This window comes from Monodon monoceros, unplaced genomic scaffold (assembly GCF_005190385.1).
Source record: "Monodon monoceros isolate NGI ecotype Baffin Bay Population unplaced genomic scaffold, NGI_Narwhal_1 Super_Scaffold_3, whole genome shotgun sequence".
NCBI lineage: Eukaryota > Metazoa > Chordata > Mammalia > Artiodactyla > Monodontidae > Monodon > Monodon monoceros.
The window spans coordinates 22,000,667-22,021,117 of NW_021703780.1; the positions used below are offsets into that span (position 1 = coordinate 22,000,667).

At 42.5% G+C, this 20,451-nt stretch overlaps 1 protein-coding gene and 3 non-coding genes across 5 annotated transcripts; 3 read left to right on the forward strand and 1 right to left on the reverse strand.

Annotated features, from left to right (window-relative positions):
- Positions 1-4,394: 4,394 nt before the first annotated feature.
- Positions 4,395-4,468, reverse strand: TRNAT-AGU. The gene has a single exon. It is a non-coding gene; the product is annotated as a tRNA-Thr (tRNA).
- Positions 4,469-9,070: 4,602 nt separating this feature from the next.
- Positions 9,071-9,143, forward strand: TRNAR-ACG. The gene has a single exon. It is a non-coding gene; the product is annotated as a tRNA-Arg (tRNA).
- A 638-nt stretch (positions 9,144-9,781) lies between these two features.
- Positions 9,782-9,854, forward strand: TRNAV-CAC. Its single transcript has one exon. It is a non-coding gene; the product is annotated as a tRNA-Val (tRNA).
- A 184-nt stretch (positions 9,855-10,038) lies between these two features.
- Positions 10,039-19,076, forward strand: HMGN4 (high mobility group nucleosomal binding domain 4). Of its 2 annotated transcripts, none has more exons than XM_029242855.1 (2): positions 10,039-10,251; positions 16,919-19,076. In XM_029242855.1, exon 2 carries the CDS (start codon positions 16,997-16,999, stop codon positions 17,267-17,269), a length of 273 nt encoding a protein of 90 aa, XP_029098688.1. In that variant the 5' UTR covers positions 10,039-10,251; positions 16,919-16,996; the 3' UTR covers positions 17,270-19,076. The 2 variants fall into 2 exon arrangements, with proteins under 2 accessions (XP_029098688.1, XP_029098689.1); XM_029242856.1 differs by lacking the exon at positions 10,039-10,251 and adding an exon at positions 14,841-16,381 and having other exon boundaries at positions 16,919-18,694.
- Positions 19,077-20,451: the final 1,375 nt, after the last annotated feature.

The following is a 20,451-nucleotide window of genomic DNA, read 5'->3' on the forward strand; positions in this document are numbered from 1 at the left end:
TTTCTGCAGGATTGACTTGCAGGTCATGAGGGTCTGACAGTTTACAAATTTTGCAGTTCAGAACAGCACCCAGGACCCAGGACCCAGGAAGGGAGATTTAGACACACATAAATTCATGTTTAGTGACATCTCCAGAAACATCCCTCAAATTCAATTTTCCTGACGTCCAGCCCGCTTATTTTGAGCATTAATACTACAGTTACAAATATTAACCTACAGTGTTTCTATTCTGAACTCAGAACTTGGATAGTGAATATTATTTTTACATAATTTATTGCAAAGCCCCCCAAAATCAAAAACCTCAGGTGACTGGAATTTTCTCCTCTCCATTCCTTTTTTAAAAAAGAAATCTAATCTAATAACAGGTTACAAAGGCAGAAAATAGGGTGAATCTCTTATGATTATTGATATTTAGAATTGTTCTGCCCTCTCTCTCCTCTAAATTCCTCAGAACTCACAGAAAGGTTCATACATACACTGAAAGAAAAGTGAATTGGTATGTCTTAGAAAGATGGTCATTAGCAAGGCTAGAAAAGAACAAACAAATGAAGTTTCCCTTTATTGCCTAGGTGACCACATATTGTCCATTTCTGCCCATTTAGGGTCCCCACGTGGGCCCTGGAAACACGAGAAAGGAGGAAATGGCAAATAGGCACAACTCCTAGGATAATAGGAGAAGCACTCAGAAGTGCCTGGAGGGTCACTAGGTGGGTCCAACACTATTCAGGCTACCTGGGCTCTGCCACTTACGAGCTGTATGACCTTCCAGGCAAATGACTTTGTATCCCTTGCCTTGGTGACCTCCTCTTTAAAATGGAGGAAATAATTGAAACTTACCCCATATGTATGCTGTGAGATTACGTGATTTGGTATATACAAAGTGCTTGGCAAATAATAAAGGCCTGATAAATCCCAGGCATAAATGCCTAATAAATCTTTTTGTTGTTGTAATTGAGCACCCACTGTTTGCCAACGCCTGTGAACAGGACAGGTGCAGCTCCTACCCCGAGGAATAGACATGTCGGCAGCAAAAACAGGTATGGAGCAAGTAGATGAGTGTTGCTACCCAGAAAGAAATGGGAAATAAAGACCCTTTTAGCTGTACATCTCCATAGGAGAATCTCAGCAGCCCAGCTAGAGGTCCCACTTAATCCACAACTTGTAAATTCAAGTTCCATCCATAATGCTTTGGTAATGTATGGTCTTTTCAAAAGAAAACATGAAACACTTGAGACTTATCAACTGTCAAACCAAGTCCAGCTGTGGTTTTCTTGATGCCATAAATCAGCAGTTCCCAACCTTTTTGGCACCAGGGACTGGTTTCGTGGAAGACAGTTTTTCCAAGGAGGGGGGCGCGGGATGTTTTCGGGATGATTCGAGTGCATTACCTTTATTATGCACTTTATTTCTATTATTATTACATTGTAATATATAATGAAATAATGATACAACTCACCATAATGCAGAATCAGTGGGAGCCCTGAGCTTGTTTTCACTTGTCACTCACTGATAGGGTTTTGATATGAGTCTGTAAGCAATTGACTTATTATGGTGTCTGTGCAGTCAGACCTCTCTGCTAATGATGATCTGTATTTGCAGCCGTTCCCCAGCGCTGGCATCACCGCCTCAGCTCCTCCTCAGACCAACAGGCGTTAGATTCTCATGAGGAGTGCCCAACCTAGATCCCTCGCATGTGCAGTTCACAGTAGGGTTCAAGCTCCTATGAGAATCTAATGCCGCTGCTGATCTGACAGGAGGCGGAGCTCGGCAGTAATGTGAGCGATGGGGAGCTGCTGTAAATACAGATGAACTTTACTTGCTCGCCCGCCACTCACCTCTTGCTGTGCAGCCCAGTTCCTAACAGGCCACGACCGGTACTGGTCCGTGGCCCGGGGGTTGGGGACCCCTGCCACAAATTATGAGGATGCCTATGGGCCTATGGTCATCGCCAGACAAAGAAGAATATCAAGATCTGTACACCCCATTCTCTAGTTGCTTCCGCTTACCTGAACTGAGCGTCCTCTTTCTCACCTCTAGGCACACACTGTTCCCTTTGCTTGGAGCACCTCGTCCACTTCTCTCTCCAGCCCACTCTCTTGCCTCGATCTTGCCTACATCTCCTCCATGCTCAGTTTGGGTGTCACTTCTTCCATGACGTCTTCCCCACCTCCTTCTATTTCCACCCAGTCTGAGTTAAGTATCAAAGTGTGGCCTACAGTACCCTCCACTCCCAATGGTGTTATATCCCACTCTACTGTAATTGCTGTTGAACTGTTTGACTCATCCTCCCACCAGCCTCTTTAGGACGGAACTCATGAGCCATGTGAGATTAGCATGGTGCCTGCCACATGATAGGCACTGGGTGGATAAACAAGCATTTGATTGTAAACCATTTCCACTTGTACACATAAATCATTTTCACGATTGATACATGGAGAGTTCGGAAGATTTTTAGGTTTTTGGGAGAGATGGTTAGATTCCTCACCTGGAATATTCTATAACTTCAGTAGCCAGCAACACTACCTCACTGGTACAGATCAGGCAATCTATTGAGGGCCACTTGGCTGGAAGCATCCTTGTAAAGGTATTCCTAGAGCCTGATGGAGTAGAAAGGTGAAGGTTAAGGCAGGTTTGGTGACAGGATGAAGGAGTGGTCTAGTGTTGACATCTATACTGGGACACAGCTGGCCTCACCATTTGAGGGAGGTGTGTAATCCGGGCCTGGGAAAAAGACTTTTTTGAGCAGAAGATAGGAGAATGTGAAAAAGAGGGTCTGTCTTTTGATGAAATAAAATTTATATTTTAAGGCAGGGCAAGAAAAATTAAACATAATATTCTCTCTCTGTGTTTGTTTGGACCTCCTCCCTCATGTGCAGTGTGCATTTGCATTACACGTTAAACAGAGCACTTCAAAGATGGGAGTGACTGCTCCACCATAAAGATCATATTTTCCCCCTTTCTGCTGATGCTAGCGATGTAACTTCTTAAAAGAATAGCGTTCTTTACCAAATTTGTAGGGGGTCATGGTGACTTGCTGCTCCCTTTGTACATGCTTACATGGACTATGTATAGCCTTGGTGAACTTTATGTAAAATGTCAGCAAACATATCCGTACCTTTTGATGTACTATCCTTTGTCTCGAAAATGTATATGACTGTGCATTCGACTTCGAACAGGTGGAACATTTCTCAGAGCTTTCTGAGAATCTGTCTCCCGGTTATAATCCTCAGTTTAGCTCAAATAAAATCCGCTTTTTTTTCTTCTCAGCTTGATTATTAATTGAATTTTCATTGGTACTCTCCATTGCTGTGTGATGCCTATAAAGAAAAGTGGGGAATCAAGCTTCAGAGTGAGTGCAGAAAGTCTCCATAAAAGCAGAATTGTTTCCTGAACTATTCTTCAAAGTGTTGGGACATTGTGTTTCTGCAGACAGAACAGGAGATCACATTTCAACCCTTGACCATCTACATAAAATAATGTGCTCTGAAGGTAAAAGCCAGGTTGGTGGGACTTTCTGGGCCAGGTGGAGGGGGGCTTGGTCTTGGGAGATGAGTAAGAGGGTAACAGTTACAGTGAACTTCATTTCCCTGGTCTTGAGTTTCTATGTAAAGGGGCCCAGTAATGATTAAAACTCCAGACTTCTCTTCCACCTCTCATGTTTCCTTCCTCTCTCTTACAGAGAGTTTGGAAGAAGGCACCTCAGCCCTTTCTGGACTGCTTCTTCAAGTCAGCCTGCATGCTAACAGCTTCAGGTCTGTGTGTTCTAGTGGGCTATCCACTCCGTGGATATGCAATCAAAAGGATGCTTCTCCCTCACAGCTTCTTTTCTGAAATCACGGGGACAAATATTTTTCTCTTTGATTTTCCTTTCCAAAAAACTCTGACCACAAGACCACCTTGTAAAATAGTTATTTACAACTTGCATTGTATAGTTGGATTTTAGTGGCTGCTATGAACTGAGATGCTGCAACCTTCTCAACAACGCATTTATCAGTCATTCCAGAGGCTGATCCTGCTAAAAAAATAATGCCTGTAGATTATGAAAGTGCATCCATTTGGGATTTCCCCAGGAAAAATAATAGAATGACCAGAGATTATGACGTTGCTTATAGTTTAAATCTGGCGACTTTGCCTTCTGCTTTCCCTGGTTCCCTTTTTGCTTGCTGAAAAAACACTACATAAAAATGCAAGAACGTCAAGAAAGATAGAAATTCTTCTGAAAGAAAAACAAATTCATCTTTGTCTCTTCTTTTTCTTTTTTGTAAACGATAAAACTGTCCCCACCCTCAGACTCATATAACACAGTTCCGTGAAACTCCGTAGGGAAAATTTACCCTTAAGATTGATTACATTTTAATCCCCCCTACCATTTTCCAAGGCAGGAAAACCACAAAAGGCCCCGCTGGGATTCGAACCCAGGATCTCCTGTTTACTAGACAGGCGCTTTAACCAGCTAAGCCACGGAGCCAACACGTCTGCGTCGTTGCAAATAGACATAGAAAAGGAATGATCTTAGCTTTTGTTCTGAGCATCTGTTTCTTCATTATTGAGGTTCACGAGCCCCCCAAGATGGTCTCTCAGACCCTAAAGATGAACCTCTGCTTCGCCCCCAAAGACCTAAGAGACCGCGCAGCCATAGTTAAACTGAGACCCTCCGCGCGGGGGTGGGGTGAGGGAAACTCTGGCGCGAGCCTGAACCCTCAGGCGGCGCCAGAGGAGTCTTCCCGGAACTGCCAGGAAGGGCAAGAGTTCAGCAGCTGCAGCTTCCTTGGGTGAATTATGACCTGGCGCCCCTGGAGGAGAGGAAATTGGCCACATTTAGACCAGAACACTTCCAACATCAAGAACGGGTCCCTGCAGGAAGCAAGCTGTGTGTTCTTTATTTCACGGATTTTAATTAAAATTCCAGCTCTTTCTTACCCCATTTGTTTCCGTAAAATTGGGTTCCGCCTGCCTGCTTCTTGCTTAACTAAGTTGCATCTTTAAAAAATTCAAGACTTCATCATTAAAACCTTGTTTGGAAAGAGACAAAGGAGCAGTCTCCTGTCCTCTGCAGCTAGAGGAAGAGAGACGCTTTCTTGTCCGAAAACTTGTCCAAAGGATCTGCTTGACAAGCTGTCAAATTGAAAGCATTCACAAATATTTCTATATTTTCATGGGGACTTGTGTATTTGTAACTGTTCCAAATTCATTCTGTTCTCTGTGAAATAGATCCGTCCTTAGGCAAAGGGCTTTAGTGGAATTCGGAAGAGTTTACAAGTCGTTGCCATAGCTGTGAAAGTAACTTCCCAAATGAAACCTGTAATTATGATTGGCTGCTTGCTTGAAATCTGTTGCCGTTCTGAAAATGTTGAAATGAACATTTCAGTATTTCTGAACTGTATCAATATTGAAGGATTTCTGTGTCTCACTTTAAACCAGCCATTGGCACTAATCTTTGCCTACAAACATGATTTGGGGGAGAGGTTAAAAAGCCCATGACTCTGCTAGATTTCTTTTTCATAAAACGATTGAAAGTCTATGAACTCAACACACAGTCTGATTCACTCCATGAAATAAGCACCGATTTCTTTAATAGTATAAGATTAACCATTGTATTATTAATGTGCTTGGAGCCAAGATAATCATAAACAGCAGAGTCACACCTAACATGATTGACCAAACTGTGGTAGACATTCAGAAAGACAACAGAGCCAACAATATTTGGTCTGGGTTTTTCCTTAGACTGGCAGCTGTCAAAATTTGCACAGAAATTCTGGGAAGTCAAAGGAGTTTTTTAACAAGCCAGAGACAAGTCTTGGGAGAAAAATTAAGACTCAGAGCAATCACTTCCAGAAATCTGGGTGTGACCTGCAAAGACCATGGAAAGGCCCCTCACAATGGCTCTGTTCCACACAACTGAAATTGGAGAAGGTGCAGATCGTGGTGTCATAGACTGCTGACAGTGGAAATGGCTGGCAGTGCTACTATTTTCCAAATGCTTGGGAGAGAAACTGGAAGAATAGTGCACTGTGACCCAGAGGAGGAGGAGAGTCCACCGCAGTAATGACTGGTTTTACATGTCAACTTGGCTAGTCTATAGAGCCCAGTTATTCAATTAAACATTAATCTAGATGTTGCTGTGAAGGTATTTTTGCACATGTGGTTAACTTCTACAATTAGTTGACTATAAGTAAAAGAGATTATCCTCAGTAATGTGGGTGGGCCTTATCCAACAAGTTAAAGACTTTAAGAGCAAAATGGAGGTTTTCCTAAGAAAGAAGAAATTCTGTCTCAAGACTGTAGCATCAGCTCCTGTCTGAGATTTTCCAGACTGCCAGCCTACACTACAGATTTCAGACTTCCCAGGCCCCACAATCACATAAGCCAACTCCTAGAAATACATGTATATTTTCCTACTTGTTCTGTTTTTTCTGGACTCTGTTTCTCTTTCTCTGACTGGAACAACTACTGAAGAAAAGACTGGAAGCTGGAAACTGGAACTCTCAGAAAAGAAGTCCCAGTAGAAAGATATCTAAAAACAAAACGAAAGCACGCCTCAGCTCATGTCAGAGCATGAGCAGAGAAATCTGAGGCAGCCAAAAGAAGCTTTCAAAACCTTCAAGGCAAAACAAAAACAAGAAAAACCCTTCAAAACAAAGGGAGGTCTTTGCAGACATGAGGAGAGCAGATGTGAGCATGGCCTCCAGCTAGCTGGGTTGAAACCCATTTTAGAGGTGCAAGATGGGACCTATGACTTCCAGGGATGCCCTGGAATCTGGCCTTCCCATCCTGGGTATGTGATGAGGATAAAATAGAATCAAGAGGTACCTCAGTTTGCTTCTGTTGAGCTGCACCCCACAGGCCTGCAAGCCCTGTACTTGCCCCACCTCAAGACAGGAAGAAAGAGCTCAGAGTCAGCTACAGAGACATCAGTGGTTTAATGGATGGGGGATCTTACACATCTGAAGCCAGGTCCTGGAGTGACACCCCACCGTGTTCGGTACTTGGCAGTAGCCTTCGCTCCCAGGGGAAGAGGGAGGTTACCAGTTATATGGGGAATTGACATCGGGTTGGCTCATCGGTTACCAGGGAAACCAGCTGAGGAGCATACCCCTCACCACCCCTTTGATAAGCTATCTTGGTGGAGATGTTCTGATCTAAAGATTAGAACAATCAGTAGCTGGGGCCCCGGGTGGGTATGTAGGCATTTACTGATTTGGCTCTACAATTAAGAGGGAAGGTCAGTCATGTGAGTAGGGTGTAGGTGAAAGCAGGCGCTGGTAGAGCAGGGGATGTACAGAGAGCAGAGAACAGCCAGCTTGAGTGGCCTAATCATACAGCTTCATTTCCGAAAATTCAGGCGCGATTGTTCATGTTTCCAGACTCCTCTTTAGAACAGAAATCTCTTTTTCTTCTGATGGGGAGGGGATAGTCTGTAAGCTCGGATGGGAAAATAAATTTTTATTTTGACTAACTTCTTACTGAAATTTTGTATTTTCTTCCATTATGAATGTAGGCAACAAAGCACAGTATATTTCAGTCCTTTTGACTTTATCACTATTGGCAATCACAAATATTTTCACAGAAAATTACAGTTGTTGCAAGTTTCTTAAAATATTATTTATGCTCATTACTGCTTTGAAATTATAGTATTTATTAGAACTCCTGCTGGATGTTATCATTTGGTGCATTAATAAAGGAGCATAAATATTATATAAATTTTTAATAGTTTGATAACATATTTCAATATAATTGTTTTCCCCTTGAAATCTTATCTTTTTAATTTATATTTTAAAGTATTATTCTGTGATGGAGTCCATAACCACCAAAGTTCCTAGGGGTACATAATACCAAATCTGGTCAGAAGACCCCTATTTACTATCTAGGGAGAAATCCCTAACTAGATCTACCTTAATGTTTATGCAGAAACAGGAACATGTACATTTTTCTTAAGGGCTGTTGCAACCTTATGAACTGAAAACAAAGATTTTCTAAACACAATGTGTACATTCTCAACGTCAGGTAGTTTTACTCTGTTTAGTAGCCCTCAACTTAGTTCTTTTTGGGGGGCGTGAAGTAGAAATGAATAGCTTTATTGCTTTGCCAGGCAAAGGGGGCCACAGAGGGCTAATGCTCTCAAAACTGTGTGTCCCCAGCCCTCAACTTATTTACGATGCTCACCAGGCATGGAGATAATGATTCCTTCTCAGAAATATAGACGGGCTGAAAGGCACACATAAGAGATGCTTCCTGAGAAAGCAAACAAATGCTCCTTTTAAAGGTGTCAAATTCTGAAATGTATGTCCTGAGGTAGGAGCAGCATGTGGTGAGGGTGCTTAGCATAGAGTCTTGCTTAAGTAAATATTGGAAACAAAATGTTTTCAACGACCCAAGGAGAGACAAGAAAGAATGTCAGATATATTGTCACCCTACAACGGCTTCCAGTTTCCTACACAGTAACAGCCAAAGCCCATACAAGGGTGTACAAGGCCAGAGGTCATCTCCCGGAGGTCTCCTAGCCCTTGCCGCTCAGCACTGGCCTCTTCGACATTGCTGGAACATCCCATGCACGCTCCCACCTCCACGCCTTTGCCCTGGAGATTTCCCCAGTTCCAGGTCGCTCTTTTCCCTGATACCCGTATTTATTGTTCATAACCTTTCCTGCTGGGCTTTTCCATTCTCTTTCCCGTTTGTCTTTTTTCCTCTAAGTGCTTATCACCATTATTTTATTTATTTACTGCTTTATTATCGTCTTCGCTACGTCCATGCAATCTTCTTGAAAGCAAGGATCACCTGTTTTCTTCACAGTTGTATTTCCGGTGCCATATTGGTTGAATGAATGAATGCATGAACGAAGAGATGGTACTGGGGCAGAGAATGCCAGGGTCTGTACAGACAGACTGAGAAAGCAGCAAAGACGCTAGGGCCCGTGCAGGCGAACTGGCCGCCTGGGGAGTCCACGCGCTGCAGTCTGAGTTAGCCAGGAGGACGGGGCTTTCAGGGCCAGGCGCAGACCCCACAAGGTGGACCGGTTGCCGCCGCCTGGTTTCTGATGAAGGGACACCCGCCTGCTAACTGCTCAGGTGCAGGGCCAGTGGCGCAATGGATAACGCGTCTGACTACGGATCAGAAGATTCCAGGTTCGACTCCTGGCTGGCTCGGAGTACACATCACCGTTTTACTTCTTTCCTCTGCCGACCACCGAGGAACCCAATGGAGTTAGAAAATCCATTACAAGGTGAAGTTTGCCTGGAAGTCTCAGGAGCGAGAAGGCCCCGCTTTTGACCACAGCCAGGGTCATCATTCCTTTGAAGAGTAAATTCCGCGTCCGGCCATGCGGTGGCGCTAGCCAAAGCCAGACTGAGAAATGTGCGTGGGCCCCGTGTCACGCCCAGCCCCACCAACTCATTCCTGCTGGAGGATGGGTTTGAGGTAACCTGGTAAGCAGTGAGGAAGAAATTAAGATCCAGAAGTTCAGATTGAGAAGTAATAGTGAAGGGATTTAAGTCTCTTTTGTTCTCCCCCATCCGGTCATTTCCAGAATAAATTATTAAGAATTTCGCTTCACATCTATACGCTGCAGGGGCTTGGTTTGCGCATCTAATTGGCCTCTCTGATTTGGGAGAGTGGTACACGACGCACGCGCATATTAACCACGCACATTTGCTGGGACGAAGCGGCGGGGGGCGGGCGGGCGGGGCGGGTGGGAGGAAGTGAGGAAGTGGGAGGGAGGGTGGGAAGGAGGGAGGGGCGTGCTCTGTCGGGAGAACTATCAGCAGGGGTGAATAATTTTCACCGAGTTTCCGTAGTGTAGTGGTTATCACGTTCGCCTCACACGCGAAAGGTCCCCGGTTCGAAACCGGGCGGGAACAGCGTTGTTATACTTTTTTTCCCCCCCCCACCTGTGTGGATCTCCTTTAAAACTCCATTTATTTAAAAACTCTTCACGCCTCCTTTTCTTGTCTCTCTTGCCCCAGGCTGTGGTGCTGAACCGACGCTGCTCAAGGTGGGTCCGGAGCCCGCGGCCCCGGAGGCGGACACAAGCATCGCGAGGGGGAGAACCGGGCTGTCCCCGGCTCTGCAAGGCGGCCCGACGCCCGCAGCCCCGGAAGCGCATCCTCGCCTTGCCTTCCTGTTCCCGGCAGCGCCCGGCTCCGGGCGTCTCTTCGCTGGCCCACTGTCCGCGCCGGCCCTGACCCAGCCGAGAGCACCTGCGCGGCAGGCCCGCAGCTGGCAGCCTCGCGCCCTTCACACGGTCGCGAGACTCGGGTGAGTACCTTGGGGGCCTTAGCGTGCGTCTCCGGAAAATGGGGGTCGTTCCGCCGCCCTCCATAGATTTGGGACCCTCCTGCAATCTGGCCCTCGTCGCGATTAGGTGACCTCGGGCCCCCGACATTTCCACCTTGCTTTCCACTCTCCAGAACAACTGCAGTGGCTCTCCTGGGCTTCGAGTGTGAATCTCCGGGAAAAGCGGAAGCCGGGAGGTGAAGATCGCAGGCCCTTCTGGGATAAGTCCCCACAGAGACTCTAGCGCAGAAAAAAGGGAGGCGAGGAGGGGATTTGAAAGCTTTGGGCCAGCAGAGCCGTGGCCTGGAAGAGGTCGTGGCGGGTGGGCTGGGCTGCCCTGGCCTGGGTTCTTTCTCGCCTCCCCTCCCCAGCTTACGAGGTGCCCCCTCCCGAGGGGACACCGAAGGGCCGAGTCTTCCTCCGCTTTGGCCTTCTGCTCTTCCTGTCAAAAAGAAAAAAAAGATCCCAAAGTTAAGAAACGGGGCAACTGTGGATTTTGCGTATTGCCTTGAAGCAGTTAAGAAATGGGGCAACTGTGGATTTGCGTATTGCCTTAAAGCTCGAGAAAGGTCACCGGCAGCACTTGCTTAAAATCAGGACTTGTGCCCTGGTGTCTGGCCTCTTACCGCTGTTTCTGACATGACCTGCTTCCATGTTAATTGGATCTATCAAATGCTTTTCTGGGAAAGAACTCTTGATATAACACCAAACAGCCTCAGGTATATTCTCAGGATCTTCTTCTTAGATGTATTATTATTATTATTATTATTATTACTGTTTCTAAGAGTTAGCCAAGGCCTAGTCTCTCAGATCGCATTGCTCCAGATTCCCTCAAATGACTGACAGGAATGTGATGTTTTTATGGCCATAAGACAAGAATAAACTGTTTACTCTTCCTCTCTCCCTCCCTCCCTTCCTTTCTTTTTTTTTTTACAGGCAACTCGTATAGGCATCCCTTCCCCAGCCCTATTATTCCTCCATTTTCTTACCTTCTCTGAAACACCCATGCTCTTATCATCTTGTAGTTTCCCTTGTTAGCAAGACAATAAGTTTGGCAGGTGCTCAGTGCAAATTTGTCTAATACATTTTCATTTAAAATTCCCTCTATAGGGAGACGCAAGAGGGAGGAGATATGGAGACATATGTATATGTCTAGCTGATTCACTTTGTTATAAAGCAGAAACTAACACACCATTGTAAAGCAATTATACTCCAATAAAGATGTTAAAAAAATTTTTTTAAATAATAAAATTCCCTCTATACCACTCAGAAATACAGGTGAGTTAATGTGGTGCCCTGTGAGGAGCAAGGGTCTTGGGCCTAGGAGGTGATGGGGATTTGTCCTCTCCATCTTTCTATGATGCCAAGGGACAGGAATACTTTAGCTGGGAAGCTGAGTGTGCCCCACGCCAACCTGTTGCAGATGGGTGACTGTTTGAAGCTTATGGCTCTCTCCTTCTCTTTAAACCAGGTGCGTTCTGACAAGATGAAGCAGCAGTCCTACCATTTTAGACACTCTGCCCTTTCTCACCTTCTCCCACTCCCCCCCCCCCCCCCCCCCCCCCCCCCCCCCCCCCCCCCCCCCCCCCCCGTCTCCCTCATTTAACCTCAAATGGAAGCTCCGGGCTGCTCACCTTGTCTGATATTTCCTTTGAAAGGTGGAGAACAAATAGGCCCTGGGGAGTGGCTGACACTGTGTGACCTCTTGCTCCTGTATAGCGCTGCACCTTGAATAGGGTCTTTTGTTTGTTTGTTTGTTTTTACTATATCCTCTATTCTCTCTTTCCTAAGCTTGGTGTTGTAAACTTCTTCCAAGTCTTCACTCCAGCCCCAAGGCACTATCTTGCCATAAATAAGAAGCAGAGAGAAGAGGGTGGCCTCCTGGCTTTGGGGTGGGATTGAGACTAGACCCCAAGTTAGAACAAACTCCTTGGAACCCAGTTCAGTAACAGTCAAGGGAGCAAAAGGACGTTGCTAAAATGTGCCTCTGCTGGGGATGGCATGGGAGTGTGTATTGGATGAGGTGGGATTTGGTCCTTGGATACTGGAGAGAGACTCATGATGAAAGAGAAAAAAAAACATGGAAAAAATATTCTGAGAGCTGGGCAAAACATCAAAATTAATCTAATCCGAGATGCGTCATAGGTCATTGAGATCTTTATACTCTTTCCTTCTGTATTAGTTTGCTAGGACTGCCATAACAAAATGTCACAGACTGAATATCTTAAATAACAGAAATTTATATTCTCACAGTCCTGGAGGCTGGAAGTCCAAGATCAAGGTGGTGGCAGGTTTGGTTTTCTGGCTATCCTTACATGGTCCTCTCTTTCTTTGTGTTGTCTGTGTCCTAATCTCCAGTATGACATTAGTCATATTGGATTAAAACCTACCCATAAGACTTCATTTTACCTTAATCACCTCTTTAAAGGCCCCATCTCCCAGTACAGTCACAGTCTGAGGTACTGAGGGTTAGGACTTCAACTTATGAATTTGTGGGGGGGGCGGGCACGGACACAAATTCAGCCCATTTCTGGGAACAGAGATTGGTGTTTTTTGTATATTATTGAAGCAGTTTGGGGAATTCCCAGAAGTTAACTTTGCAGAAGATTTTAGCACACCTGCGTCTCCTCATCTTACTAATCATTTGCATATTTTTATTGCAGAAGAAATACATCATTTGCTTTTTATTTCTCTATTAGTCTTTTTTTTTAGGCTATTTCTGTCAGTACATTTAAATATATAGGTCTTTTTCTAAAATTAAAAAAATTCAAGTCTTCATAGGTAAGAAAAGGACTTTAAGAAATGGATGTTCCCTCTCCCCTTGAGGCTGTTAAGAGGGATACCTTTCCACATCCTAAAACCAGCAAGTTCATTAAATGAAGAGTTAAACTGAGACTTTCACAAGAATTTCAGTCCAGTTCTTTACAATATGAAGACATGTTATTCAAAAATTTCACTAACTTGTTCTGTTGTCTGTTAATATAGTTTTGCCCTGGAAAGTGTTATTTTAACAAAAGGGAATTATTAGATTCCTAAAACTTTTAAAATTGTTGCCATGTCTTGGGAAAATAACCTCAGTATCTGTCTTGATAATTTCTTGCCTCATTGATAAATCTCTGTATTCCCAAAAGTTATATTACTTAAAAGATTTATCTGCCACTCCTGAAACTAAAATAATATTGCACATCAACTATATTTCAATTTAAAAAACTATAAAATTTTTAAAATAAAAAAAAGTCTTTAAAAAAAAGATTTATCTGCCAGTTAATAATTTTTCTTTTCATTCACATGCATGATGGAATATTTGTAATCCTATGACTTATATATTTTATTACCTAACAAATTTTTTTTTTTAATTCTTAAAATGTATTTGTTTGTTTTTAGTTAGTAGACTTTATTTTTTTAGAACAGTTTCAGGTTTACAGAAAAATTGAGCAGAAAGTACAGAGTTCTCATATATTTCTCCTCCCTCTACCTCATTTTCTCCATTAACTACTTGCATTGGTGTGGTACTTTTGTTACAATAGAAGAGCCAATATTTATACATTATTATTAGCAAATTATTATTGTTAACTAATTATTATTATTATTTACATTAGGGTTCCATGCTGTGTATACAGTTCTATGGGTTTTGTCCAGTGCGTAATGTCATGTATCCACCATTACAGTCAGTAGCATACAGAATAATTTCATTGCCCTAAAAATCTTCCCTGTACTCCATCTCAAATAATTTCTTTTAAATTAACACCACTGTGTGGTGAGAGCCTCTCCCTCCCCGACCTCCTTGGCCTTCATGAAAATGAAATAGCCTTTTATCCCACCAGCCCTTTTTCATTATTTGTGCATCTGTCTCCTATATTTGTAAGGTCAGCCACCTGTTCTCCTGATAAGCTTCCTAAATGTGAGTTTCAAGGAACTAATCTATATTCATATACTCAGATCCAGATTCCAGCTAGTGGCCTCTTTTCCTTGAGTTTATCTTTATTGTCACCTGCTGTGTTTGGGCCTTTGACACGTGCCGATCATGGTTCCCCTGCTTGGGATGGACTGCAAGGGATCCAACATGAAGACTGAGCCTAGGAAACAGACTGTGAGCATTCCCAGGACAGGATATGGGCTAAGAAACACAATTTTGGAGTGAGATGGAAGGAGAATGGTATGGAGTGTCCATTGTTTAGGGAGGTGTGTCGTAGAACAGAAGCTCTCACTTTGGTTTCCTCTCTCATTCTCTGGTAACAAAAAGACCTTTAAGAATATATGCAGATTATTTAGGGTGACCTTATTTATTGTCCAAGTTGGCACACTTTTGAGAGTAAAAGGGAGCATTATTAATAATATACTAGGGCAACAGGCGCAAAACAAGTCACCCAATATTAGACCAAATGATTCTCATGCCGTAAAAAATCTCTCAATATTGCTTTCTTCATGGTAAGAACAGCTGTCTTTTCCTCCCTGTTCCTTTCTGGGCACACCATTACCATACCCAGAGTTGACCTTTGTGATCTCTGGCATCCTTCTCAATTATTTTCTTTGCACATTTTTTTCTTCATTGTGTTCGATTTTGGTAAAACAACAACAAAAAACAACACTTTTGTTCTTTAAGAATTGTCCAAACATTTCTTTAGTGGTGCATTTGGGAGAGAGTAAACTAGGCATAAATTCATGTGATGTCTAGGGAAAGATGTCCTCGGGAGCGAGCAGGTTGGGTCTGGCTGGGTCAGCAGAATTGCAGGGTGTCTCTGTGGCAACCAGGACTTTTGGACCCACCAGTAATTTAGAATATTAAGAGGCAAGGCAAGAGCACAGTAAGGGAAGAGAAGGGCGCAGCTAATTCCTTATTAGCTTTTCAGTGAACTGCTGTTCAACATGAGATTAGAACTGTTTCTCCTCTCAATTTTTAATCTCTGTTCCCAAAGTTCCTTACAAGGTACCAAGGGAAATAATGACTGATTCAAGGCGCAATCCCACTTTGGCTTCTTCCCTCTTCTTTATACTAACTCTCACATCTCCCTCTGTTCCATGAGAAGAAAGGAAAACTGCAAAATTTCCGGAAATTCTAGTCATAGTGGAAAAATGGGGGAAGAATAGATAATGAAAGTAGATAGAAAATAGAAAAATAGATAGTGAAATTATCATATAATCAAATTACCAAGTGATAATTTGATGTTTTCGCACCATTTACAGGTGGTTGCCTTTGTTATCCAAAGAACATAAAAATCAAATCTAAGCTCGCTCAAAAAAAAAAAAAAAAATCTAAGTTTGCTCAAGGACCATGTTTTCCCATTCTATCTAGATGGTGAGTGAGGTCGAGCAAAAACACAAAACAAAACTCTGGAGCAATTTAGAGAAAAGATAATAATTTTTTTTTCTTAAAATAAAACATTGTGGAGTAGGGCAGGGCATAGGGTTACAGAATTCCCTAGGAAACATTTTCAGGGGTGGGGCAGAAGGTGTGAGTGGCTAGTTTTGTCCCAGAGCTTTAAAAAAGTCCCACAGTGTTTGAATGCCAGCCATGGACCTGGGTCCTAATTGTCCAAAATCGAAATAAATCACGTCTATTTGTGTGGCCGTGAATCTGTGCTCGGGGCTGCACACCTTCTTAAAGTGGCTTTTATTCTTGAGCAGACACATAAAATCACTCTCTGTAAAATATAGAGAATAATGGTGTATTACCCCTGTGTTGTTCCCCACCCACCTCCAGTTTAAGGAAGAGAACTCCCATGCCCTGTCCCACCACCATCCTTTTCTTAACTCCCTGAGGTGACTACTGTCCTGATTTTTAAATTTATCTCTTGCTTTTTTGACTACCTACTTGTAGCCTAAACAAGTCATTTAGTTTTACACTTATAAATGGATCCATACTGTAGATCCATTTTGTAACTTGCTCTTTTTTGCTCAACATTATGTTCTTGAGATTCGTCCATGGTTTTGCATATAGCTGTAATCTCGTCATTTCTGCTACTGCATAGTATTCCCTTGCATAGATGTTACCAAAATGTATTTATCTATTCTATTGCAGGACCCTGAATGGTTTCCAGGTTTTTGAAATTACAGGGTTGCTAGAAACATTCTTGTAGGGGTCTCCTGTGCACAGCCCCAAGAATTCCTCCAGGTAAACACCTAGAAGTGAAATTGCTTTAAATAATGCCACACACTAATTTACACACATATAAACACACACCCTAGCAGTGTATGTGTTTTAATTGTTCCACATCTGCTGAATCCTTAATATTGTCAGACAATATAGTTTTCACCAATTTGATGGATGTGAAATGTTATATCCTGTGATTTTTGTATTCATTCCCATATTACTAATGAAGTTGACCTTTTTTTTTTTTTTTTTTGCTTATTCACCGTTCATGCTTTTTCTAAGAAGTACGTATTAACACTTTTGCCCATTGTTTTTAAATTTTCATTTTGTCCTTTTCTCATAGATCTGGAGGAATTCTTTACATATTCTGGACTCTAATCCTTTGTCAGTTATATGTATTATGAATATCTTTTCCCCAGCTTGTAACTTATCTTCTTTTTATGCATCTTTTTGCTATATAAAAATTACTAATTTTAATATAGTCAAATTTGAATTTTAATGTAGTTAAATTTGTCAGACTTTTCCTTTATGGTTTACACTTTTTGTGTCTTGTTAAAGAAATCTTTCTAGGAGCAGTGAGGAAGACAGAAGAACCACTTGGGCTGGTAAAGCCATCTGCCAGGCACTACTGCCACCATGCCCAAGAGAAAGGCAAAAGGAGATGCTAAAGGTGACAAAGCAAAGGTGAAGGATGAGCCACAGAGGAGATCGGCACGGTTGTCTGCTAAACCTGCCCCTCCAAAACCAGAGCCCAGGGCAAAAAAGACCCCTGCAAAGAAGGGAGAGAAGCTGGCCAAAGGGAGAAAGGGGAAAGCAGAAGGCAACAAAGATGGGAACAACCCTGCAAAAAACCGAGACGCCTCCACAGTCCAGTCACAGAAAGCAGAAGGCACCGGGGATGCCAAGTGAAGTATACTTTTTTGATAGCTCTGTACTTCTAGTGACTCTACTGTTTGAAATACTATTTTTTTTAAATCAAATTTTGTAAAAACGTAGATTTTTTTTTTTAAGTTATGTTGTTAGCACACAAGACGCTTTGTTGTTGTCTTTTGTGGAAAGGGCAAAATAACCACTAGTAGAACGTTTCAGAAGCTGGATTGAAATGGGGGAAAACAGAATTTTCTATCGTATTTGAAGATTATTCTTGGTTCCCAGGAGAGATTCTCCGACATTCACACATGACAGCCACTATGGCTCAGAAGCCTTACCATGTGCGGAAGCAAAACTTCATGTCTTCTCCTTTCCTGATGCCATCAAAAACACATCCTTGACTTCCTGAAACCAAGAGTCATGATGCGGCCTTGGCACCCCTAGAATCAGCTGCGTCAGGTAACAATACTCAGGATTTCTAGTGATGACATCAAGATGGTATTGCTCAAAAGAGCCAGGATTCCTGTTTGTAGTTTGTGGATCATCTCATTAATAGTCCTGGAGTTTTTAGTTCCTTTCCTCCATGTCAGAGGTGACCTGTGAAAAGCTCTATATGCCTCATGTGAAATATTCACCCTTTCTGAAAACTTCTCCTGTTCATTGCAGCAACAGACTTTGTTAACTTTTTGGAGAGGGGAGTTTGAAAGTTGTAAGATGTTATGGATTGTCACCCATGTCCTGCTGGAAGTAACTATTTTTGAAAAGTATCTTATAAAGCTGGATACAAGTTGGCTTCATGGGAGGGGAGGGATCATTTCCTACTCCAAGTCATAAAGATATCCTTTACTGCCTTGTAAAAGTTTTATAGTTTTGCTTTTCACATTTGTCTTTAGTCTTCCCTGAACTGATTTTTGCAAAAATATGAGATAGTAATTCAATATAATATTTTTTCCATATGGTAAGTGGTTGTCCCAACCACTTGGTTGTCCCAACTTTTCTGAAAAGTTCATCCTCTCCCCGCTGATCTGTAATAGTGGCTTTTTTCATAAATCAAGTTTCTTTTGTGCGGGGCGGGGTGGGGGGTGAGCTGGGAGAGGTCTGTTGATGGTTTCGATTCTGACTCACTGGTCAATTTGTCTAACCTTGTGGCAATACTATACAATCCTGAGTACTACAACTTTAGAAAAAGGTCTTGATATCTCAGGACAAATACCACCTCCACCTTTAACATCACCACCAAACTTTTCTTCGTTGGAGTATCTTGGCTATATTCTTAGCCAACTGCTTTTCCATATAACTTCTAGAATTAGATTGACAAGTTCCAAATCAAACTAACAAAAGGTGGAATTTTTATTGGATTTGTATTAAATTTATAGATTAATTATAATATTGAGTCTTCCAATCCATGAACATGGTATAATTCTCCATTTAGGCTTTCTAAATGTCTTTCAATAAAGTTTTATAATTTTCTCCATAAACGTTTTCTTTTGTTAATATTTCTGAGGGACTGTACACTTTTGGATGCTACTTTATATGGTATGTTTTTAGTTGCTACATTTTCTGTTTTCAGCTGATTTTTATATTCAACAACCTTGCTAAAACTCATTAATTCTTATGTCTGTGTATTCTTTGGGGCTTTCTACATAGATAACTATATATTCTTTTTGTTTTGTTTCTTCACAGTCATTATACCTTCTTTTCCTTTTTCTAGTTCTAGGCATTGTCTAAGTGCTGGAGGTACAACAGTGAACAAAACAAAGTCTGCTTTCACCAAGCTTATACTCTAGTGGGGGAGGGTGTAGAAGATGCACAAATGTATGTGACAGGGTCCTTTAAATAAACAAGTATAAGTGGGTGCTATTTAGATAGGGTGATTAGAGAAGTCCTCTCTGATGAGATGACATTTGAGCAGAGCTCTTAATGAAGTAAAAGAATAAGCTCTTAATGAAGTAAAGGAATAAGAGACTGACTCTGAGGGGAAAACATTCCAGCAGAGGAAAAAGCAAATGCAGAGATGAGGTAAAAATATGTTTGGCAGGGCTTCCCTGGTGGCGCAGTGGTTGAGAGTCCGCCTGCCGATGCAGGGGATACGGGTTCGTGCCCCGGTCCGGGAGGATCCCACGTGCCACGGAGCGGTTGGGCCCGTGAGCCGTGGCCGCTGAGCCTGCGCGTCCGGAGCCTGTGCTCCGCAAAGGGAGAGGCCGCAACAGTGAGAGGCCCGCGTACCGCAAAAAAAAAAAAAGTTTGGCATACTGAGGAATAACAAGGAGGCAGAAGTGGCTGAATTGGCATGAGGGAGAGTAAGAGTGATAGTTGATATGATTGCAGAGATAGCCAGGGGCCAGAAAATGGAAGATTCTCCACATTGTCACTTTTCTCTGAAAATGATGGGATGCCATTAGAGTTTTGAATAGAGAAACCACACAATCTAAGTTATCAGTGTGTGTGTGTGTGTGTGTGTGTGTGTGTATGGCTGATGCATGGGCAATAGGGTGTAAGGGGGGGGGAGAGTTGAAGGAGAAAGACCAGTTAGATGGCTGTCACAACTGAACTGCTGGAAATTCTACTTTGTCCTGTTATGTTTCCATCCTTCCTCTGCTCAACTATTCCCACCCCATTTTAATTGGTAAATTACAAATATTATCTGTGCTTTCTCTTTGCCAAACAACAGAACAGCATCAAAGATAAACATTCCCTGTTGTCAAGAATCCAAAGTCAAATTCAGGAAAGTCAGCCCTGTGTGCTTGGTGTTGCGATAATATTGCAGGAGCCCCTGACTCTGATGCCAGAGCATGAAAGGGTATTAGGAAGCACTTTCTGAGGCATAATTGACACCTAAGCAGCAAAATGAAAACAGAAGTTGGTCAAGCAAGGGGTGGGTAAAAGACTTCTAGTAAGAGTAGTAACATTTGCAAAGATGTTAAGAGAATATTGTGCATAGTAGGTGTTCCATAAAGTATTCTTGAATCAAAAAAAGTTTAAATGTGTAACCAAATAAGTAATATTGGGCTTTTTAAAATAATAAGGTATTTCTCATTAAGTGCTTATTTGTTTGCCAAACACTGTTCTGCTTAGTGATTTATAATACATGCATGATTTTATTTCCATGACCCTATGAATTGAATCATATTACTGTTCCCATTTTTATATTTAGTGAAACTGAGACAGAGATTAAATAATTTGCCCTGAGGTCATACAGTGAGAGTAAAATTCAGATTAAG